The sequence below is a fragment of the Acomys russatus genome, chromosome 4, assembly GCF_903995435.1.
Source record: "Acomys russatus chromosome 4, mAcoRus1.1, whole genome shotgun sequence".
Taxonomy (NCBI): Eukaryota; Metazoa; Chordata; class Mammalia; order Rodentia; family Muridae; genus Acomys; species Acomys russatus.
The window spans coordinates 26,418,722-26,440,687 of NC_067140.1; the positions used below are offsets into that span (position 1 = coordinate 26,418,722).

At 58.3% G+C, this 21,966-nt stretch overlaps 1 protein-coding gene across 1 annotated transcript in view; it reads right to left on the reverse strand.

Annotated features, from left to right (window-relative positions):
* Positions 1–176: 176 nt before the first annotated feature.
* Positions 177–21,966, reverse strand: part of Lama5 (laminin subunit alpha 5) — a 47,798-nt gene continuing 26,008 nt past the window's right edge. Inside the window, exons 18-79 of the mRNA XM_051144857.1 lie at positions 21,745–21,850; positions 21,599–21,651; positions 21,401–21,506; positions 20,873–20,972; positions 20,551–20,707; positions 20,260–20,398; positions 19,929–20,071; positions 19,743–19,849; positions 19,517–19,670; positions 19,041–19,201; positions 18,855–18,963; positions 18,331–18,428; positions 18,048–18,249; positions 17,768–17,894; positions 17,191–17,330; positions 16,805–16,920; positions 16,510–16,721; positions 15,924–16,128; positions 15,636–15,780; positions 15,335–15,475; positions 15,070–15,231; positions 14,770–14,871; positions 14,599–14,682; positions 12,927–13,157; positions 12,221–12,334; positions 11,926–12,053; positions 11,657–11,737; positions 11,346–11,560; positions 10,965–11,065; positions 10,574–10,754; positions 10,343–10,492; positions 9,442–9,593; positions 9,255–9,365; positions 8,935–9,046; positions 8,257–8,427; positions 7,873–8,069; positions 7,593–7,709; positions 7,231–7,385; positions 6,679–6,820; positions 6,493–6,595; positions 5,986–6,096; positions 5,160–5,339; positions 4,938–5,086; positions 4,675–4,851; positions 4,441–4,577; positions 4,205–4,358; positions 3,941–4,074; positions 3,708–3,870; positions 3,488–3,610; positions 3,261–3,409; positions 2,906–3,182; positions 2,665–2,795; positions 2,392–2,562; positions 2,188–2,302; positions 1,956–2,101; positions 1,688–1,883; positions 1,411–1,575; positions 1,176–1,329; positions 956–1,089; positions 779–869; positions 573–692; positions 177–433 (exon numbers count right to left, since the gene is read on the reverse strand). Of these exons, the coding sequence (XP_051000814.1) occupies positions 177–433; positions 573–692; positions 779–869; positions 956–1,089; positions 1,176–1,329; positions 1,411–1,575; positions 1,688–1,883; positions 1,956–2,101; positions 2,188–2,302; positions 2,392–2,562; positions 2,665–2,795; positions 2,906–3,182; positions 3,261–3,409; positions 3,488–3,610; positions 3,708–3,870; positions 3,941–4,074; positions 4,205–4,358; positions 4,441–4,577; positions 4,675–4,851; positions 4,938–5,086; positions 5,160–5,339; positions 5,986–6,096; positions 6,493–6,595; positions 6,679–6,820; positions 7,231–7,385; positions 7,593–7,709; positions 7,873–8,069; positions 8,257–8,427; positions 8,935–9,046; positions 9,255–9,365; positions 9,442–9,593; positions 10,343–10,492; positions 10,574–10,754; positions 10,965–11,065; positions 11,346–11,560; positions 11,657–11,737; positions 11,926–12,053; positions 12,221–12,334; positions 12,927–13,157; positions 14,599–14,682; positions 14,770–14,871; positions 15,070–15,231; positions 15,335–15,475; positions 15,636–15,780; positions 15,924–16,128; positions 16,510–16,721; positions 16,805–16,920; positions 17,191–17,330; positions 17,768–17,894; positions 18,048–18,249; positions 18,331–18,428; positions 18,855–18,963; positions 19,041–19,201; positions 19,517–19,670; positions 19,743–19,849; positions 19,929–20,071; positions 20,260–20,398; positions 20,551–20,707; positions 20,873–20,972; positions 21,401–21,506; positions 21,599–21,651; positions 21,745–21,850 (8,964 nt within the window). The remainder of the gene's footprint in view (positions 434–572; positions 693–778; positions 870–955; positions 1,090–1,175; positions 1,330–1,410; positions 1,576–1,687; positions 1,884–1,955; positions 2,102–2,187; positions 2,303–2,391; positions 2,563–2,664; positions 2,796–2,905; positions 3,183–3,260; positions 3,410–3,487; positions 3,611–3,707; positions 3,871–3,940; positions 4,075–4,204; positions 4,359–4,440; positions 4,578–4,674; positions 4,852–4,937; positions 5,087–5,159; positions 5,340–5,985; positions 6,097–6,492; positions 6,596–6,678; positions 6,821–7,230; positions 7,386–7,592; positions 7,710–7,872; positions 8,070–8,256; positions 8,428–8,934; positions 9,047–9,254; positions 9,366–9,441; positions 9,594–10,342; positions 10,493–10,573; positions 10,755–10,964; positions 11,066–11,345; positions 11,561–11,656; positions 11,738–11,925; positions 12,054–12,220; positions 12,335–12,926; positions 13,158–14,598; positions 14,683–14,769; positions 14,872–15,069; positions 15,232–15,334; positions 15,476–15,635; positions 15,781–15,923; positions 16,129–16,509; positions 16,722–16,804; positions 16,921–17,190; positions 17,331–17,767; positions 17,895–18,047; positions 18,250–18,330; positions 18,429–18,854; positions 18,964–19,040; positions 19,202–19,516; positions 19,671–19,742; positions 19,850–19,928; positions 20,072–20,259; positions 20,399–20,550; positions 20,708–20,872; positions 20,973–21,400; positions 21,507–21,598; positions 21,652–21,744; positions 21,851–21,966) is intronic.

Below are 21,966 nucleotides of genomic sequence, written 5' to 3' on the forward strand. Positions count from 1 at the left end.
CCAGCAACTGTGGTCTTGGCTCTGTGTTACCTGAAGCTCCACTCCCAGCCGTTGCTCTGTTTGACTCAACATACTCAAGTGAAACAAGTCCTTTAATTTCAAAGGAGTTCGTGATTTTACAGATGTCAGTACTAAAACTAGAAGTGACTTGTTACCCACAGGAAGTCTGGGCGCCCTCAATGCTGAAGTAGTGGGAAGACGCTGGGCTTGTGCCTAAGCCCGCGGGATCGCGCTTGCCTCTGCATCAATGCCTTCCCCTGCATGGGAAGTGCTGAAGAGTGAGCTGGGTCTGGGGTCCCCGAGGGGCAGCCACTCATCCCCACTGCTCCCTGGATGTGTGCAGAAGCAGTTATGGTGACAGGGGTCCCATTGAGCACCAGCTCCCTCATGCATCCTTGGTAGGCAGGGGGCTCTGGCTGAGCTGTTGTTGCCTCTGAAAATACAGAGGGGCCAGAGAAGACTGCTTGGTGTCCAGGCAGCTGGGTCCTCTGTCCCTGCGTCAGCTGCCTGGTCTCTGCTGCCCCTTTGAGGGGTGGGAGGATCCCAGCCCCCCACAGGGCAGTCCCACTTACTAGGCAGGCCCCCAAGGTGCAGTGGTGCTGGAGAATCGGCCAAGGTCACAGGCCTAGGGCCTGTGGTGCTGTTGCGCTTCCCAGCTACCTCCAGCTGGAGTGAGTGCCTGCTCTTGGTCACTGTGGAGCAGATTTGTGTCCCCTCACCAGCCAGCCTGCAGGGTCCCTTACACCCTGCTCTGCAGAAGAGGGAAAGGGCCCCTTACCTGCCACTCGGTGCCACTGTCCATCACAAAGCTTGGGGTAGGTCACCCATGTAGAGAACTCTCCTGCCCCGTCATTTGCCCGCAGCAGAACCTGGGGTAAAGGACAGTTAGGTTCTGCCCCGCCCCCATGGGCCACGGTGGTGCCATTTACTCACCCAGCACCATAACTCTGCTCACCTGCTCTGTCAACACCTGCAGCTGCATGTAGGGAGTGGCCCGGGCCTGGCCCAGATGGAAGATGAGGCCAGCAGCTGCCAAAGGCCGCATCTCCAGTTCCAGGCTTACATAGGACAGCTTGGCCATGGGGACCTCTGCGGGGGAGGAGCCGTGATGGGAGAGGTCCAGGCCCTTGCTTAGAGCCCCTATATACCCACAGGACCTCCCCTGCCTCACACACCTAATGTGACCATGCCCTCACTGCCTGGAAAGAACAGGCCATCCTCCAGGGGGCCTGAGACACAGGGCGTGACCCCCACCATTCGCGTTGGGGCCCTCAGGGGCCGCTTATCCAGCTGCAGTTTCTTCACACACCCGCTGAACCCCACAGACACCTGAAAGGAGATGGCATCAGGCTAGATGCCCTGAGGGTGGACATCCAGGCCAAGGCCGGGGCTGGGGAGTGTGGTTCTCACAGGGAGCGTGGAGCTGTAGCTACTGGCAGGGAGACCTCCTACAAAGAGGGTGTGGGGCTGCGGCCCCTCTGCCCTGTGGGCCCGACGGTGGGGTGCCTTCTGGCTCCTTGTCTGGCTGCCGTCCACCACAAGCTCAACCTGCTGCGTCCCCCAGCGCACAGACACCTGGTGTGGGAGGAAACCTGGTCAACGGTATTCCAGCACCCTGGGAAGAAAGCAGCCTCAGGAGGCATTCCCTGTGTCCCACCACGCACACCCTTTCTCCTTAACCTCTCACCCTGTGCCACTGGCCAGCCCTTGAGCGCTGGCGGCTCTGGACCTGTAGCCGGGGCCCAGGACCCTCGGTCTGTGCGACGAAGTGTCCATGGCTCAGGAAGAGTACCAGTGAAGGCCCGTGGCTCGACCCGGGGGCTGCTGAGAGCAAGAGGCCCTGGGAAGCAGCATTTGGGCGGACAAGCATCGAGAAGTGGAACCTGAACGCCAAACATGGTGTCAGCTTGGGCAGCCGCCTGCAATCCCACCAAAGCCTGGCCAACGAACATTACCTATTCCTGTGGGTCGGGGAGACACCCACAAACTGCAGGTAACTGGACAGGGGTCCTCCAAACTGGTATGCATCCCGAATGGTCCCAAGGAGCCAGGGTGTTGTGCAGCCGAGGGCCTGGCTGGGTTGGCGGCTGCGGCGGGAGACCTAGGGCACAAACCGGGGGCCAACTGTTGGGTAGCCAGTCTTCCCAGCTACCCCAGTCCTGCCCACACAACACCTTGGCACCCTACCTTCTGAGCCATGGCCCTTGAGGTCTGCGGGAGTTGGGGCGGTGTGCAACCTATGCTCACGTTGACACTGCCTGTGTTCTGCTGCAGGTCAAGCACACGCTGTGGCCCCCGAAGTCTGTGTGGGGGCAGGTGGGTACCTGTCAGTACCTGGGGTGGGGTGGGGTGGGTTCCGCTAGGACCTCACCCCTGCACCCACCAGCTCACCGTTGCACGAAAACATTGCTGATGCAGCCACTGAAGTTGTGGAAGGCGCCAGATGTAGGCAGGCCTCCCAGGAGGAGTTTTGGGGGGTCCTCAGGCTGTAGCGGGAGCACGGGAGATGTTCCCTGGTGGGACTTTACCGATTGTAGCTGGTCATCCACATAGAGCCGTACCCTGGGAAGAAGACAGTGTTTCTTCCTGAAGGCCCAGCATCACCCAGACCCTCCTGCAGGGGGCACTGGCACTGCTTCCCTCGCCACCCGAGGCAGGGCTCACCCCGAGGCATTGCTGTAGAAGGCAACGTAGTGGGGGGCACCATCGGCAAAGACCTCTCGAGTTTCCACCTCTGTTCCCATAAACTGGAGGGTCACGTGGCCTTGCTTCAGGGATACCTGATACGGCCCATCCTAGGAACAGAAGCAAGGAAATTGGTTAGGCCAAGAGTCCAGACCTCCCACCCACCCCCAAGAGAACCGGACTGTGTGTCCGCAGCAGAACCAAGCTGCCACCAACTCACCAGGGAGGTACGGTAGTACAGCAGGCTGTTGTCCTGGGTGCCACGAAAGCCAAAGCCAGAATAGACCTCGCCAGTGATGGGTGCCACATCAGGGAGTGCCAGGGGCAGGAAGCCATGGCCATGGAAAGTCATGGCACGTCCCACCAGCAGGTCAGCGGTGCAGCCGAAGCTGATACCAGTGGTATTCAATCGTTTGAGGTCCACGTACTTGCCCAGAGCCTTGATGCCTTTGATGCAGCCTCGGATGGAGCCTCCTGAGGGGAAGAGCTGCCGCAGGCTGCAGAATACCAGTCAGGTCTTGAGTAGCTGCCCTGGTGACACCGGGACCCCCACATGCCCCCGGGCCCACGCTCACCTTGAGGGCAGCTGCTCAGGTGGCACGCCTCCCAGGTAATAGGCATCAGCTGTCTCTAGCATGTTGTCCTGGTCTATGCTGAACACAGTGGCCCTCTCCACACGCACCAGTACACGTTTGCGGTTGCCAGCCAGTAGAAACACCTGGATCTGCAAGGGATGGGTAGGAGCCTTCAGGAGGGCCAAGTCCCTCTGCTGGCCCGCCTGTCCCCAGGCCCCTTGCCTTACCGCCTTGCTGGCTGCTGTCAAGGCTTGTGGGGGCTGCAGTGGGTCGGCCTTCTTCAGGCCAGAGCCAAAGTCATACAAGAGTACAAGGGTTCCTTCTTGCACTGCCAGGCACACGAACTGGCTCTGCAGGAGCAGGGCGGAGCAGGGTCAGCGCGGGGTCAAAGCAGGGCAAAGCCAGAGTGGGGAGAGAGGGCAGGTTGGGGCGCAGGGCTGGCCGTGCCTCTTGCTTGAGGAAGAAGATGATCCCGTTGTAGGACACAAGCCGCAGCTCCTGGTCAAAGCGCTTTGTGTTGCTGAACTGCTTTTCAAAGCTGATGCGGGCAAAGCCACTGCCATCCAGGTAGGAACCGTCCGTGAGCCATGGGTCGCCAGTGGCCTTGGAGCTGCAGTTTAGAGGCTTCGGGTCAGTGGAGGGTGGGCGAGTGGGGACACTGGGCACTGGGCCTTACCCACCGAGCACACGGCTTATCCACTGCAGTGTCCAGCTTGAAGGTCCGCTCAAAATTGTAGAGACTGACCACCTTCTCGTTCAAAGTGTCCATCTCAATGCAGCCCAGGTAGCCGGGGAATCGGAGGGGCTCGGGGGGCTGTGGGTAGAGTGCACGATCAGGGCACTTCCCGCCTCCTAGTGACCATGGGCACTGAGACTGAGAAGGAGGCCGACAGGCAGGGCTGCCTGCACACTCCGAGACCTCCCTGAGGCTGAGCCAGGCCCACCGTGAAGTTGCTGGGGTATCCTCCCACGTAGAAGACAAAGTCATCAGGCTGCAGGCTGAGCAGCCCCTCCATCCCAGGGGCCACTGTGTCCCCCTTGATCTCATGAACCATCTGCTTCTCCACTGTGACAGACATGTGGCCAAACTGAAGGGTTCTAAGAGCAGAGATGAGGGGTGAGGAATAGGCAGAAGACTTGGAACTCTTAGGTGTCTGACTTCTCTTCAGGGTGTCCCTACCTGTCAATGCTGACGGCTGCAAACTGCTCCCCGATGTTCTCATCAATGCTGAGTGTTGTGGGGCCAGCTTTGCCTAGCCGGTACACCCAGTGCACCTTCTGGTTACGCAGCGACACTCCCATGTAGTCCCCGGTGGCCTGTGGTGGTGGCCCAAAGACACAGTTAGGATGGGACCAAACACTACCCGTTTTAACTTGTGGTCCAGTATGCCTCACCACCCCTCCTGCTTGGTACCTGTCGGCTGCCCATGTAGAGAACGAAGCGGTCCCCGGTGTTCTCGCCAGGGGCGGGTGCTGGCACTGGGCTCTGTATGTAGAACTTGAGGGCAGTGTAGGCAGCAAGGTCGGCAAGGTCTCGTGGGGCACGCAGTTGCACCCCGGAGCGCCCACTGAACTTCATGGACACCTTGACCTGAGAGCGTAGCACACTGAAGTTCACTACCCAGTGCCCCAGGTCCATGTCACTGCATAACACCCCTAAGGTGAGAGGCTACCCACCTTGTTGGCAGCACCCCGGGCCTGGGCAATGAGCTTGCGCACACGACCGATGTTGGCGGACAAGGCCAGGCTGGCATTATGCACCACACGGTTCTCCAGACGGCTCAGTTTGGCCAGCAGCTGTGGCAATGTCTTCTCCAGGGTGGACACTGCAGGAAAAGTGGGCTGAGAGACTTGTCGCCAGTACCTTGGACCCCAGGAAGGCAAGGACCACTCACTCACCTGAACTGCTTGCATCACGCTCCACCTGGCTCAGGTCCTGGCCTCGCAGGCCCCCCACCTGGCTTTGCCATCGCTCCACATTCTTACGCATGTTCTGAAGCTGGGACTGCACATGGGTGGCTGTGTCCCGGGCTTCGGCAGCCACAGCTTTGGCATGGGCAATCTTCTCACTGGTCTCACCTGTAACAGATGGAAGCCACGCCCTCTGCTGCAGGTGCTCACCCCTAAGATAACATAAGCTCCGTGCCTGCAGCTCAATACGTTAGAAGTTCTACCTAGACTCCTCTCCTTGACCCTGTACCACTCCCACCCAGGGACCGCCATCAATTCCCAAGTCTTGCCCCGCTTCTAGGCTTGTGCCCACCCAGGCATGTCCGGTCGCTGACGGGAAGCCGAGACAACCACGTCAGATCATGCTGTTGTCAGTTCTGAGCCCTCTTGGAGGAGGCAGCCAGATGAACCCCACTCTGACCTCTGTGCTCACTCAACAGCTGGTCTTTTCCAGGAATGGCTTAGCCCGAACCATCGGGCTTCCTCTGGACACACGTCTTCCGGTGCCTACCCCACTGCTGTTCGCCCCATGACTTCACTACAGTCCAGCACTCTTGTGCGATCTGTGCCAAGTGTCTGCAGGCCACTGTGTTGGTGACCTGTGCTTCAGGTCAGAGGCACAACCCCAGGTGCCCAGATTGCACCTTAGGGTGGGAACCCCCTCAGACACACTGACCACAGCATGCGGGCTCATCGGGTGTGTGTGTGTCTTGCCCTCACAAGGCACTACGGGGTACAAAAGGGTGACGGGCAAAGGCAGGGATAAGTCACATACTTGTGTCCATGGCTAACATGGTTCGTGCCTCTTGGATCTGGGCTGCCAGCTGGTCCTTCTTGGCCCGGACATCATGAAGCTGGGTTCCTACAGCCTGGAGGCGGCCCTGGGCTGAGGAGGAGGAGGAGGAGGAGGAGGAGGAGGAGGAGGAGGAGGAGGAGGAGGAGGAGGAGGCAGCCTCAGTGACAAGGAGTTCCACCCAACCCTCCTGCATCATAGACAGACACTGAACAAAAACAGGGGCCTTGAAATTCATCCTCCTCCTCCTCCGGCTGTGGTCTCTTGGCCTACCACCAAGACAGGCAGACATTACCCCACCACACACCCCGCCCCACAGTAGAGAAGCCACACAGAGCTTGCAGCCATTTCTAACTTGCAGTCCAGTATGCCCCGTCACTCACCCCTCCTACTTAGTGCCTATGGCTTCTTATACTGAACCAGGGTCATCCCAAGACTACATGGACATGGCCCAGAGATCAGCACCGCCCCAAGGATGTGGGTACTCACCAAGGCCCAGCCTCTCCTGGTGCCCATGGACGGTGTCCTCCAGGGCACTACTGTTGGCTAAGAGTTGTTGGGCTGCAGCCGCTAGGCCCCGCCTCACCACCGCCTGCAGAAGATCAGGAGCTACTTACACGGGGCTGCTCCCACCCCCAGGGTGGGGGTGGGGAGCAGGGATGCTCAGGGACCCACCTCCCACGTGCGGCTGGCCTGCCTCAGTGCCTGGCCCGAGGCATTCTCAGCAGCTTGCACGGCCTGCAGGATGCTGCTATAGGCTTGGGAGGCTTCTACAGCCCTCTGAATGAAGCGGTCCTGATTGATGTCAAGGATGATGCTGGCAGGAAGGAAGGAGGATCATGGAATATGTGCTGGCAGTCTTTGCAGGGCGTCTTAACCCTCTTTAGATCTGCCACCCTCCGCCTCCCCCCCCCCCTTTGGTTTTCCAAGACAGGGTCTTTCTGTGTAGCCTTGGCTGTCCTGGTCTTGCTTTGTAGTCCAGGCTGGCCTCGAACTCACAGTGATCTGCCTGCCTCTGCCTCCCAAGTGCTGGGATTAAAGGCATGCGCCGCCACGCCTGGCTAGATCTGCCCCTTTCTGACAAAATTTGGGCCCCAGACTACAAAAAACCCGGATCCTTCGGGAAAGATGACGCCTCCCCTCCTGGAGCCCTCCCAGACCAGTCACTCCACTGAGGGGCAATGGCACCCACAGGCACCCAGGCTGCACCCCGGAGATGACACCCACCCAGACAGGCTCGTTGCCAGCTGATCCAGCTTCTGAGCGTGGGCCTCAGCAGCCTCTACCAGCTCCACCTTGCTGCTGGCAGGGGAGAAGGCCTCCATCTTCTTCAGTAAGGGTGTCCAGGCTCCATCCAGGCTGGCTGCCAGGCGCTCTAGGTCCTGAGAAGGAGGTGAGGGGAGAAGAGAGGTGGGCTTCATTTTATTACCCTCCTAATTTGGGACCCCAGGAGCAGGTGGGTAGGTGGCACGCTCCAAGCGAGCGAGTCAGGATACCTCAAAGCTGGAAGTGACCACAAATCTTGGAGGGAACTAGCCAGGAATGGGTGAGGTGGCGGGGGGGGGGGGGGGGGGGGCGGCTCTCCTTACCTCCTTAGCCTGGTCCATGCCCTGCAGAAGCTCAGAAACATGACCCAAGGTAAGTCTGGCAGCGTGAAGGGTGGCCTTTAAGGTAGCATTGTCCCGGGACAGCTCCTGTTTCCATTGCTTGGGACAAAATTGTAGGAGAGAAGGAATAAAGGATACAAAGAGGCCTTGAGCACCACAGGGGAGGAAGGCTGAGGGCAGGAGACAGGGTGGGGGTGGGGCGGGGGGTGGCGGTCACTGAGGGCCAGGGCCTGGGTGGGAGGCAAGCGGCAGATGCACTTACCAGGGCTTCTCTCAGCTGCTCCTGGTTTTGGCTGTTGAGTTCTTCAGCCTCCCGTGTAGTATTGACAGCATGGTTCAGAGCCTCCCGGAGGTCCATGAGGCCAGCCTCATATTGGGCCAGCTGGTCCCGAATGCGTGTGGCCAACGACTGGTTCTCCTCCCAGAAGTCAGTCAGCTGCCCCTGCACGCGAGCCACCACTGGCCAGCAACAGAGTAGGAAGGTGGTCACTCCATACCTAGGCCCCTTCGTGACCTCCAGTCTCTGCCTAGTACCTGTTTTGTCCACCCTCTCACACGGGTCAGCTGCTTCACACTGACTTCGTCCCCAGGCCTCCCAGGCCTTGATCTTCAACAGCTCTGCCTACCAGGGTTTGGCCCCACTCACGTCTCTCGGCTTCTGCCAGCTCAGCCTCTGCCACTGCCCGTGGGGCCCCCAGGTCACGCGTCCGCATGTCCCAGAGTAGCCGCTCCACTTCAGCGAGTGCCCAGCGCAGCTGCTCGCCAGATGGCGCTGACACATTGTCTGGAGACACTTGGCCCATGCGAGATGCCAGCTCTACATGGAGGGGATGGTCAGGGCCTGGGGCTGGCCTCCACTCACCCACTTCCAAGCCTGAGACCCACCCAAGGCATTTTGGCAGGCCACCAGCACATAGCCCATTAGCTCTTTGGAGCTTCTTGGAGCCCCCAAGGTTAACATCCTCCCTGCCTTTCGCTCCTGATCCTGGCACGCTGGCTCAGCCCACTTCCTGGTTTCCCCCAAGAAGAAAGTTCACTTTCTCCCAACCCTCTGGCTGTGCCAGGTAGGTCCCATCTAAGACTGGGAGCCCCGATTTCTTCTCAGCTGTTGGCCTGTCTGTCACTGAGGAGGTTTGTGAGTGGCACTGGGTCAGTCCAACTCTATGGGATCCAATAGAGCCTGGCCAACTAGCCACTTGCCCAGAGGATAAACATATAGGACCTAACCAGCTCAAGAGGAAACCTTCCAGGAGGCCCTGCCCACCCACCCCCACCCCCAAGCACCCCACCCTATACTGGGCCCATGCATCTCAGCCAGTCCTACCACTCAGGTAACGGTCCAGAGCACGCACAGTCTCCAACAACGTCTGTGCCCGTCCCAATGTGGCCTCCGTGTTGTTCAGCAGCTGGCCCGCCCGATCTTGGACCGCTGTGGCCTGTTGATGCAGTTTCCTTGATCTGTGGTTGTTCGTGGGTATGCAACTGGGGCATGGGCAGGGTAGAAAGGGTGGCCCCAGGGATGGAGGAGTGATTAAAAGTGCTGGGGGAGGGTGGCCTTGGTGTCCAGGACTGGAGGAGCCTCGGGGTGAGGGCTTCCTGAGGAGAGGCACCACAGGACACTGGGATGGGGTTCGTAGGTCTTGCCTGACTGCCCAGCCGTTCAGCATCCTGTTGAAGGCTCGCACTCTGCTGTTCTAGAGTCTGTAACTGCTGTGCTGTCTGGTAGCGGGGTCCCAGTGGGCTCCGGAGCTTACTCTGTTTAGGAGGGGGAAGGGGTAAGTGGCACATGGCCAGCTGGAAGAGGCAGGGAAGGCAGGTGGGCATGAAATACCTTCAGGTCAGCAATGGAGGCATTCAGCCTGTGCAGCCTGGCCCAGGCTGCAGCGCTGGCATTGATGCCCTGCAACTGCTCATGGATGGAGGGGAGGAGGGCACCAGCCCGCTCGAGGTCATCCAGAAGCAGGACCACACAGTGGTCACACACTGTAGGCAGGAGAGAGTGGCCACTGAGGACAGGGGTCAGCACCAGGAGGTCAGTAGAAGAGGCCAGCACCAGGGTTATGGGTACTACAGAGTGGCTGGGTCAGGGCAGAATTAAGCAAGAAATCGGGGTCAGAGAAGCGTAACAGGTTGGCGTAAGACGTCAGGCAAGGGCATTCCCAGAGTCAGGTGAAGGCCCTCATCTGGTTGGGGGAGGCTGGCCTGAGGCTATAGAGCACCCTATTAGGGAGAATCCTGGGCAATGAGGTCCACTGAGGGCAGTGGACAGTGTTGGAGCTGTGGCCTCAACTAGAGTAAGAAGGAGGCTACCAGGTCAGCACAGAGTTGTGGGAGTCCCTCCACAAATGGAGACAGACAGTGAGGTTCCTCTGAGGTGCTGAGATTACTTAATATGGGGAAAGAGGGCTGGAGAGATGGCTCAGAGGTTAAGGGCATTGACTGCTCCTCCAGAGGTCCTGAGTTCAATTCCCAGCAACCACATGGTACCTCACAACCATCTATAATAAGATCTGGTGCCCTCTTCTGGACTGCAGGTGTACATGCAGGCAGAGCACTGTATACATAATAATAAATAAAAATAAATAAATCTTAAAAAAACAAAAAACAAAACAGTGCTTTAAAAAAAAAAACATATAGGAAAAGAACACCAAGTCCTAAGAGGCCTGGGAACCCACATAGCAGGCAGAGAAGAAGAGCGGGGAAAGAGCAAGAAGGGTACAGTGAGGGCACACCTTCACAGTGTATGCCGTGGCCCCCAGGCCTGCCTGGTACAGGCACCTGGTGCTGCTGGCTGCAGGTGTCACAACGCTCCCCACTGAGCCCCGGGGGACAGGTGCAGCGGCCCGTGTGTGGGTCGCAGTGGCCTTGTGGACACTGGCAGCCTGCAGAAAAAGAGGTAGGTAGATATGGCCATAGGTGTCAAGGTTGCCTGCCACCCTACCTGCCCACACTACTGTACTTACGCCTGCAGCCCGTCTCCGGGAGCCCCCAGTAGCCAGGGGCACACTCGCGACACTGGGGTCCTGTGGTCCCAGGCTGGCAGTGACACTGACCGCTCTGAGGGTGGCACTCGGAGCCCTTGGCAGCTGGTCCACAGGCACAAGGGCGGCAGCCCTGGCATTGCTCAAAGCCGAAGTGCCCTTCCTGTGATAAACCTCGCAGTCACAACCCAGCCCTCAACAACACGGTTCACCAGCCCTGGAAACCTGGGCTATCTCAGGCTCCTCAGGACCAGCCAAAGCTCCCCCTAACCCATTCCTGCACAGATCACGACTCTCCCTCAGTCCCCTCCTCCGCAGCCCCGGTCCCTCCCTCTAGGCTGTCCCCCATCTTTGGGCCTACTTCCAACCCTACCAAACAGCGGTCACAGCGTTGTCCAGTCACGCCTGCCTTGCACAGGCAGCGCCCATTCTGAGGGTCACAGGCTTCTGTCCCACACGGGGAGCAGTCACACCCTGCAGAAAGTGGGGACTATGATACCTACCCTGTCCCCAACTCCAGTCCTTCCAAACCTAGCCCATTACTTCCTGCTTTTTTTTCTATTTTTTTGGTCTAGGCCTCTCACACCCCATAGTCACAACCTCACTGGTCCAGTTTGGCTCTCCTCCCTGCAGCCCTGCCCTAAAGGCAAGGGCAGGGTCTGACCTTGCTGGTGACTATACAGGGAAGGCGGTGGGGTCACACTGGCACATAACCTGTTCTTTGGGTGTACCCAAGATCCGGCCCAGCGCTTACGGGTACAGTTGCCAGGCAACAAAGCATTGCCATAGAAGCCAGGGGCACAGCTTTCACAGTGGGGCCCAGTGGTGTGGCGAAGGCAGCCTCGGCAAGCGCCTGTCAAGGGGTCGCAGTCACTGAAGATCATGTTGGGGTCACCATTGCCGCTGCAGTCGCAGGGCTGACAGGAGCTGCCCAGCACCAGAGGATTCCCAAAAAAGCCAGGTGCGCACCTAAGGATGAGTGACAGGGAGAGAGGAACAGTCAGGGTCCACTGGCTCCACTCAGGGTATCCTGTGGTTTAAACAGATTTAACCCCATCTAGTTACCGCTCGCAGGAGGCCCCAGCATAGCCTGGTCTGCAGAGGCACTGGGTTCGGCCGTTCCTTAGGACGCAACCATCAGCAAAGCTGTAAGGATGAGACAAGCAGATGCCACACACTAGTGCCTCTCCATCAGGGCTAGCACCTGGGGCTGGGGTGCTGGGGTTCCCACCCGTTCCCATCAGGAGCAGCACCCGGGGCTGGGTGATGGGGTTCCCACCTTACAGGCCTACCCCAGCTGCTCAGGGGCTGCAGAAGAACCAGGAGCTGCTTACTTGTTGGAAGGTACAGCCAAGGGGCACGGGCAGCTCACACAGGGAGCTGCAGGGTTGTTGGGATCACTGCTCACAAAGCCGGCCCTGCAGCGCTCACACTGGTCCCCTTCTGTGTTGTGTTGGCAGCCCTGGGGGTACAGTGGAAAGTCAGTGCTGAGAGTAAAGACGCCGCCCGTACCTGACTCCAGGTACTCTGCCCTAAGCCAGAGAGTTCTCTGCGTCTGGGGCCTCAGTTTATCTGGAACCACAGACTCTGGGGTCTTCCTTGACCAGCCAGCCTCCTCAGAGTACTCACCACACAGGTGCCAGAGCCGGGAAGGCAGCGGTCCGAATGCCCGTGGCACTGACAGGGGACACAGCGGCCCAGGAAGAGACCTTTGGTGTCCCGGTAATAGCCAGGGGCACATTCCTGGAGGAAGGCAGGTAGGGCCTTAGTGATGGGGGAAAATGTGATGCCAACCCCAAGGCTGGGCAGACAAGGTCAGCATATGGGGACCTTCACATGCTAGCAGGGGCTGCAGGGGCAGCACACTCTGGATCATAGGGAGCCGGATGCCAGAACTACCCGCCACGTCCAGCTGCCAGACCTCCACCAGTGAACGCTGTGCCCAGGAATGACTGCACAGTGGGGCTGGTGACCAGAGCTGCCTTCTTCTTTCTACCCCAAACATCTTTTTCTAGTGGTGGTCAGTCACAAACCTTCCTCCGGTACCATGCTAAGCTACTCAGAGCCACAGGCAGATGGACACAGGTGAGCGAGGGGAGGTTGACAGCTGGAACCGGGGTGGATCAGGGATGCGGCTGTGTGGGTGCTGGGTGAGCAACAGAGGCAGGCCGTGATGACCGGTGGGAAAAACAAGTGATGGCACAGCAGCTGACTGGACATGCCAAGTAGGCTGGCAAGGTGGCGGAGAGGAAGGCATGCTGGGCAGAGACAGGACAGAGTGGAGACCAGGTACCGGCAGAAGTATGCACATGCCAAGCACCCCTCATCACTTTACCTGACATGAGTCCCCACGGTAGCTGGCAGGGCACATACACAGTTCCACATTGCTGGCCGGAGGTCCCCTGCCAGCCTCGCTGGCCACCTCTAGTACCACTCTACGCAAGGAGACAGTGGCAGAGGTCTGTGAGAAGAGGGCGCGGATCTGCAGCTGCTCCAGGCCGGCCAGCACCATCATAAGTTCTTCACGGGACACTGGGTTGTGAGTCTCCAAGTGCCGGAAGTTCCCCTGTGGGACCAAGATAAGAACTCAGCTGGGGGTGGAGGATGGAGTGCAGGACACACAGATCACAGGAGCAGGTGACAACAGAAGTCACCCATGGTGAGAATGAGCCGCTGGGTTCCTACTTCACACCACACAAAGTCAACCCCAGATATATTAACTTAAATACAGGGCTGGAGAGGTGGCTCAGAGGTTAAGAGCACTGTCTGTTCTTCCGAAGGTCCTGAGCTCAACTCCCAGCAACCACGTGGTGGCTCACAACCATCTATAATGAGATCTGGTGCCCTCTTCTGGCATGCAGACATGAATGCAGGCAGAAACAATACTTAATAAATAAATTAAAAAAAAAAAAAGAAAGAAATATGCAAGAAAATAGTTCAACTCTTTTAGAAGAAAACCTTTAGAAAAAAGGTCCTTTCTGATATCAGGAAGACAAATATTTTCACAAATAAGACATAGAAAACTGGGCATGAAAACTTGATAGACTTGAATATTCAAAAATCTGTTCATCAAAGGACATTTTTAAAAGTTTTTTTGTTTTGTTTTTTGTTTTTTGAGACAGTTTCTCTGTGTAACAGTGCTGGCTGTCCTGGAACTCACTCTGTAGTCTAGGCTGACCTCAAACTCACGGACATCCACCTGCCTCTGCCTCCCAAGTGCTGGAATTATAGGTGTGTGCCACCACCACCCAACTGAGGTTTTTTTTGTTTGTTTGTTTAAGATTTATGTATTTTATAAGTACTCCGTCTGCATGTACATCTGCATGGCAGAGAGGTGGGTTGGGTCCCATTATAGATGGCTGTAAGCCACCATGTGGTTGCTGGGAATTGAACTCAAGACCTCTGGAAGAGCAGCCAGTGCTCCTAACTGCTGAGCCATCTCTCCAGCCCCCTCAAAGGACATTTTTAAAAAACAAAGTTAGAAAGCCAATGGGGCAGCTCACTGAGTAACAGTGCTTGCCCTCAAGCCGCCAAGTCCAATCCCCAGGACCTGCACTGTGGAAGAGAACTAGCTCTTGCAAGTCATCCTCTGATTCCATGTGCATGTTGTAACATGTATGCCTGGGTCTGTATGTACACACACACACACACACACAAAATGAATTAGTTAAATAAATAAAATAGTAATTAAAAAAACAAATCACGCTACAAACTGGAGGGGGCTCTTGATGTGTGTAGAGCGAAGCCATCTAAAGAGAGGCCAGGTCTGAGACACATAGGGGCAGCTCCCAGAGTGGTCAATGGCCAAGGAGCCCCAGGGGCCGCTCACATGCTGTGATCCAGGGTTTTAAAACCAGAGATGACCCCACTCATGGATGATCAGAACGGAAGCCCAGCGGCCTCTGTCTCCTTTCTATGGCTGGCTATTGTCCATGGTGGAGGACGGTTGAGTACAGCGGCTGTGGCTCCTTTCAGCCCATCCTGGGGTTCAGGTCAGCTCTGCTCACCTCTACTAGTTGTAGCTGTCCCCGGTGAACGTGGCCAGGTGGAGGGTACGCCAGCTCCAGAAAGGCGATGCTCATCTGGTTGCCCTGAAAGCCAGACACATGGACCAAGTGAGGGCTGGCAACTGGGCAGGCTCACCATCCCGGCTGGCCACACCCACCCCACTCAACTACCTGCAGCACCACATCTGGCCGGCTCTCATAGGGGATGAAGACGTCGCCACGCTGGGGCTCTGAGTGCAGCTCATAGTGGAGGGTCCCACCATAGGAAGACACCTAGAGCCAGCACAGGGGGAATAAATGGTCTCCCTATTTTTCCACATCCATTCCTCACAGCATCCACCCCTGGGCACCTCTCAGGCTCCCTTGACAATGTAGCTCCAAGGTCCCTGGATGTAATCTCAGTCTCCCTGGTACCCCAGGACATTTCCTGCCTTCACGGTACAAACACTCAAACCAAATGCCCCTGCTTACCCTGTCTCCCAGGTAGGACGGTGGGGCTTGCCAGTAGAGTTCTGAGGAAGTGTCGGCCACAAGGCGCAGGTCTGCGTGCAGCAGCTCCATCTCAGGCCTCCGCTGATGCGGTACCACCTGCCGGTCACTGCCCAACAGCACCCAGCCATTCATGTCCACGAACTGTGAGCACACACACAGGTCACACAGCGTGGAAACTTGGCCTAGCCCCGCACTCTCTCTGGGCCCCTCTAGGCTGCCTCAGTCCCAGGCTAGGACAGGATACCTCGTAGCGGGCATGGTCAGAGCTCCTACAGCGCTCTGTGGCCCCGAAACAGAAGCAGCGGGTACAACCCTTGGGGTTAGCAGCGTCCAAGGAGAAGGTCCCCACGCGACACTGGTCACATCTTGAGCCCTGGACATTCTCCTAAGGGCAGGAGACAGTGAAAGTTGGTTGGCTGTGTGTTGAGGACCAGACTGTATATCAGTTCTACACCTAGTCCCTGAAAGCTTTCAGGAAACCCCACCTGCCCAGGAAGGCTGCGGAGGACAATGTCTCAGTCAAAGTGAAAACAATGGCCGCTCACCTTGCAGTGGCACTGGCCTGTCAGGGGGTCACACACACTAGGCATGGTGCCTGCCTCGTGGCAATCACAGGGGCGACAGCTGGGATAACCGTAGAAGCCTGGGGCACAGGTGTCACAGCGACGCCCAGCTACGTTGGGTCTGCATCTGTGTGTGGATAAAGGCTAGGTGAGTCCCCCTCCAGCCCTCGGGCGTCCGGAGCCCACAGGATCCCAGCCTGAGATCCAGGAGTGCGTCGTGACATAAGGGGCAACGCTCTCCCTGACCATGGGGACGACATCCAGACTCACTTGCACTGGCCGCTGTCCATGTCACAGGTGGGGTCTGTCAGCTCCTGGACGCCAGGCCCTGAGCAGTTGCACTCCTCACAGCCAACCAAGGGGTGGCAACCAAAGCTCTGAGGCTGGCAGACCAGGCAGTCAGGGGGCACAGTGCGTGGTGGACAGATACACTGACCAGTGAGTTCGTCGCACAGGCGGGCGCCACAGTCACAGGCTGTGGGGGTGGATATCACTGGTTGACCCCTCTGCCCTACTCAGGCCCCCAGGTGCAGCCCTAAGGATGTGGCCAGAAAGGGTAGGGATGCCACCCAAGCTCCACCCACAGGCTCCTGTGCCTCCCAGAGCTCCACTGACAAGAACAGTCAATGTGACTTTGTCTGGGGCTGCTGCTTCCTAGGGAGCGCCTTTTAGACAAGCCCACAAAGCAAGTACACTTCACCCAGCTACTAGCTGCCTGAGGTGCACAGACAGGAAATGACAGGGCTAGTCAGCTAGGCTCCAGAATGTTCCCTTGACCACCGTGCCTCCAGGATCCTGGAGTACCCCATCCCCCAGGGAGTCCTTGGGGCTGGTGCTCTGAGCCCCTGGTACTCACGCCTGCATTTGGGGAAGCCCCAGTAGCCGGTGGCACAGCGGGAGCAGTCTCGGCCAATGACGTGGCTTCGGCAGGGACACTGGCCCCCAAAGGGTTCACACGTGGGGCTTATGGCACCCACCTCGTGGCAGCCACAAGGCAGGGCCCCGTTATTGTAGTAGAGGGACAGGGAGGTGGCGGCGTTCCGGCAGAACAGAGATGAGCTGCTGGGACTGCATTGCAGAGCAGTGGTGAGGCTGGCTCCTGGCCTGACCCCTGTGCCCCGAGACCTCTGTCCTGCCCCCACCCAGCCCACCTGATGTGGTAGCCGTGGGTGGCACAGTGGCTCAGGAAGTCATAGGACTTGTCCAGGGGCTCCTCGTGGAGGTAACTGGAGCTGTAAGCTTCCTCAGGGACGATGAGTACGTAGTCCTAAGGGACAAGACCTAGTTAGCTTTGGGCCTGGCTGGGGGGATGTGGATGGAGCCGGTAGGCAGGAGGGACAGGCGATGGGGGAGGCCCTCAGACTGGCTAAGGCCAAGGTATGGCAATGATCCATGGGAAGTGGGTCACGGACTGGGACACGGAAGAGACAGTAAGCGAAGTGTCTGGTGTCGCTTGTGCCCTCCTCTACCGGCCGAGCCCCACAAATATGTGACAGGCTTAAAGGGAAGACCTCTCTGCAAGTACAACTGGCCTCACCAGCCAGAGCCACCGGCCTTCGGGCACACGCACGGTCACGGTGAGTTCGTTGTCTGTCACATCCAGCATTGTCTGACCCTCACACAACACCAGGGTACGGCAGCCGTAACCGTGTGGACAGAAGCTGGCATTGGCGTGGCCTGGCAGGGAGTCAAAACGGGAAGGTCAGGCCTCCAATACTGACTACTTTAGCTGCCTGGCTACTCCCCCCTGGCTGTGGGGCAGTTAAGAGATATGAGGTGACACAGACAGATCAGGCCTTGTGCTAAGAACCACATGTGATGGCAGGTCACAGGCAGAGAGCATATCAGCAGCCTTTGAAACCAGGCCTCATCCTTTGTGGATTATGTATAGCCACCCATGACCAACCCCCATGTACAAGTGACTGGACGCCCCAGGCATTGTATTTGTGTCACCACTCCTGACAGAAACAAAGAGCCCTAATACAGGGAACAGGTGTTAGGCTAAGACTTCTGAGGATGGCCCCTCACTGTGGCCATAGGTGACTCAGTTTGAAAACTGACAGACAGCATCCAGGCTATGGTCCCTTGTCACTGTGGCACACTCCGCCACTCACCCTGCCAGACACGGCCACCATTGATGAGTACCTCCACGGGGAAGGTGGGGTGGACTGGCTGGTAGCCGTGCAGCAGGAAGGCATAGCGGCCCAGGGTGGGCACCTGGGTGGTGAAGACCACAGTGCCCTGTAGAAAAAGTCTCCAATGAGTGGCCTAAGTAGAGACCAGCTGGTCCCCCACTGCTGCGGACATCTGTCACGGAGGAGGGTAGGGACCCAGCGCCCTGCCCTGCCTCACGCCCATTCCCTGGGAAGGCTTCTGTTTGACCTCGGCCCTCACCTGTGGGTGACGCAGCAAGGTAGGTTCTGCATTAGGGTCCACAGTGGTTGGGGGCCGAGGCTGTGGCCCAGCCGGGGGTGCACCTGGTGTAAGCTCCTGTGACTGGGTCAGGGGCAGGTCAGGAGGCAGCGGCAAGACCTGGCAGTCCTTAAGGACGATGGGCTGCGGTGGCTTCGGAAATCGGGAGGGCAGACAGGCAGGGCTGGGAAGCACCGTGAGTTGAGTGCGCGCCCCTGGCCAACAGGTCCCTGCTATGCGCCCCAGTCACTCCCAGCACCACTACCTGCCGGCGTTGAAAGTGCCATGATTGCTCACACAGAAGACCCCAGGCTCCACGAACTCCATGCTGAACTCCTCCACAGGTACCAGGGTGACGCTATGCTGTGGGTAGAAGGATGGTATATGTTGCTATTCCCTAGACAGCCGAGGACAGGTGAGGCGGGGTGTGGGTGGCTGGTCACACGGTTTAGATCCTAGGGGCCCATTGAGTCTAGACTCAGTCGCTCCTGTCTTCTGCTTGCAGCCCAGACTCGGGTGCAGGACTGGTGGCGGATCCTAGGGTTTGCTTCCCATCTGCCTGGTCTGTCTCCATCCACCCATCTTTATCTTGGGCTCCCTCAGCTCAGAGGCCAAGAACAGGCCCAGATCTGTATATGGCCCGTCAAAGGTTAACAACAGTAAGCAGGGACACACTACACTGCAGCGCCACACCCACCCACAGGCCCTGCTCTCTTGCATACATACTTAAAATATGGGGGGGGGGGGGGGGGGAGAACTGCCTCCGGGCAAGGGCTCAAGGTGTTTTACCAGGAAGAAGTTAGCCTGCTCAGCCGTGAGCCGGATGCTGGCCTCCGAGTCCAGGTGGAAGGTGGCCAGATGCTGCTGCATACCCCGAGCTGGACCCCGGCACAGGGAACTGTACAGAGGGATGGACTGTAAGTGGAAAGTCCTGGGCAGAGTCTTCCCATCAGCCCTTTCCTATTTTAAGCTCACCTGTATGGGCAGGGGTGCAGGAGGAGCATTCCATGCTGGGGAGCTCTCTGAGGAGTGTGCACAGCCAAGCCCACCTCCTGGTGTGAAGCCTCACTGACATATTCTACCACCAGAGCATACCGGCCTGGCCGAGGCACTGCCATCTCAAGCTGGATGTCCACCTGGGGGAGGGGAGGGTCACCAGAGGCCTATGATCCTCATCCTCCCCACAGATGCCTATGGCAAGGTCTTGGTGCCCAGGGCATCTCCAAGCAAAAGGAGAGGGCCACTCCAGGTCATGGAAGCAGAAAAGCCAGGTGAGTTCCCTTTCACCCCCAGTGTCCACTGGGGACAGCAGCGGCCACTCTGGGCCATGCACGCCAGCTCCATCATCTTACAACCTGGCCTTGTACCCACTCCGCCGTGGACACAGGCAGCACCGCCCTCCAGTCCAATGCCCACAGCACCCACTCCTCCACGGGCCCTCAGACACCCACATCACTGCCAATGCAGGTTGCCAGTGGTGGGTGTGAAGGACTGAGCTGCTTTGTGGGGCAGGGCCGAGGCAGGCTGTTGTCATGACGACACAGGGCGGCAGTTCCAGCTACGGAGGGGAAGGCATCCAGGGGTAGGTGAGCATACAGGAGGCAGCTGGAGAACAGAGAGTGAGGTCAGCACAGGTCTACACAGGATCCAGCCCCGAGCTACCCCGCAGGGCCTTACTTCTCTGTGGACTGCAGAGCTGAGGGACGGTAGGTACAAGCCTCCGCTACTCGATGCTGGAGGAGTGCCGCCTCATAGTAGATGCTGGGCAGTAGGACCACATAGTCCTGGGAGAGATGGGAGGTGAGTACAAGGGCTCTGGGGCCCGGGGCCTGCCCCCACCCCGCTGTGGCCCTAGCCTCTCACCAGGAGTACACCTTCAGCCTCCACTAGCAAGGCCCAGATGCCAGGGTTCAGCACAAAGGGTTCCCCAAAGCCCCTCTGGGGCACAGTGACAAAGGCAGGCTCTGTGCTGGGTGGGAAGGCCACTGGCTGGCTCTGCTCTGTGCCTGGGTGGGGAAGGTAAGGCACCTGGGCTCAGTGCTCATGCCAAACCCCGAGTCTGTACCCCTCCCACGGGGTGGAGGCTGGGATGAAGATGGCACAGGTTGGGTCCAACTGCCTGCATGAGTCCGGGGGGATGGGGTTGGGGTAGGGTTGGGGTTGGAAGAGGAATGGGTGGTCAGGCTCCACTCACAGTTGGTACAGCTAGAAAACTTGCCCTCTTCACGAACAAAGACCCGGCCATTCACACTTGTGGGTCCCCGGTTGACATATCGGAAGACCAGACGGAAGAGGTCGGGGGAGGTCACGTTCAGCTTGGCCACGATCCTGGGCTGTGATGCGTGCGAGGCAAGAGGGTCACTCGTCTGCCCACTGAGCTGGGCCCCAGGATCCCGAGGCCCTGCTTGCTCTGCTCGTCACCCGAGGGGGCCCAGCTGGTTCCATTTTTTGCACCAAGCCCTGGGAAGCGGGCAGCGTGGCCCACCTGGATAGCCGTCATGTGTGCGTATCCTCTCCAGCTAAAGCTCTCAAACTCCAGGGGGTTGAAGCCAAAGCGTACGGCGTGGCCCTCGGGGGTGGCCGCCTCCTCCAGCTCCAGGCGCATGTGATGCAGGTCCGCCAGGTAGTGGTCCTTAGCTGGCCTGCCACGGCACAGGGTGTGTGGGTGGGACAGGCACCAGCCCCACACAGCCACCCAGATTTCCAAGGAGGCAGCAGCTGAGAACCTTGTGGGCTTCTGGTAAGAACTTAGAGGACACATTCGTCCTGTTACCCCAACCCAGGCCCAGCCAGTGGAAGGTACTTACTCACTGCAGGTGGGGCCCTGGGTGTTAGGGCGGCACCTGCAGGCACCCGTCCTTGGTTCGCAGCCCTGGCCTAGGGCACCACCAATATCACACCGGCAGCCTGTGTTGGGGAAGAACAGAATCAGACGATGCCTAGTCCCTTAGGGCTCCCCTCTCACAACCCTCCAGGTTAGGCCCCATTGGCAGAGGTCTCTACCCACCCTCAGTAGAAAAACTAGCATTGACCCTTAGGGTCTGCTTGGGGCCAGGGACAAGGGATCTGGGATGGATTAGTGATGTCTGCTATGAACACAGGCTGGAATAAAGGGTCATGTGTCAGAACAGAGCTCCCCCAGCACAGAGCTGGTGGGAGTGGGGGGCATTCAAGCATCTGGACCTCTTGCTGTTGTCAGAGGGAGACCTGCCTCCCTAACTAACCCACTTACACCTGCCTCCCTGGGCCTTAGTCTTCCAGAGTGCACCCTGGGCCTCAGTCTTTCTTGCATGGTACAGTACGAATGATGTCTGGGGGCCTGTGTGAGCACTTACTACGGCAGCCAAAGTAGTTGGCGTGGTCCATGCCAAAGAAGCCATCTTTGCAGGCTGCACAGGTCTGGCCACACACATGAGGCTTGCAGAAACACTGCCCATTGCTCTGAGGAGGAAGAAGAAGCGAGACTTGGTGGGGTAGAATCCTAATACACTTGACCCCCCCCTACCAGACCCTAACCCAATACCCTGACTCACCAAGTGGCACTCAGTAACTCCACCCAGTGTGCCTCGTGGGTCACAGCTACAGCCTGGGGAGAGCAGAGAGGGCTGAGAGCCCTAGGGACAGAAGGGCTTGGGGTCTACCCCTCATACCCCCAACCATCCGTCTAGGGCAGACTCACGTGTGCAGCCTTCAGGGTTGCTGGGACTCAGCCCCCAGTAGCCAGGTTTACAGTGATCACAGCTTGGCCCCTCCACATGAGCCCGGCATGTACAGGGAGCCTGTGCCTGGGAGAGGGTAAGACTATGGGACGCCTGGCTCTTATGGGACAGAAGAAGGCCAAAGCTCCTCACCTGCCCTTACCCCTGCGTGACAGCCACCCAGAATGAAAAGAAAGGAGCTT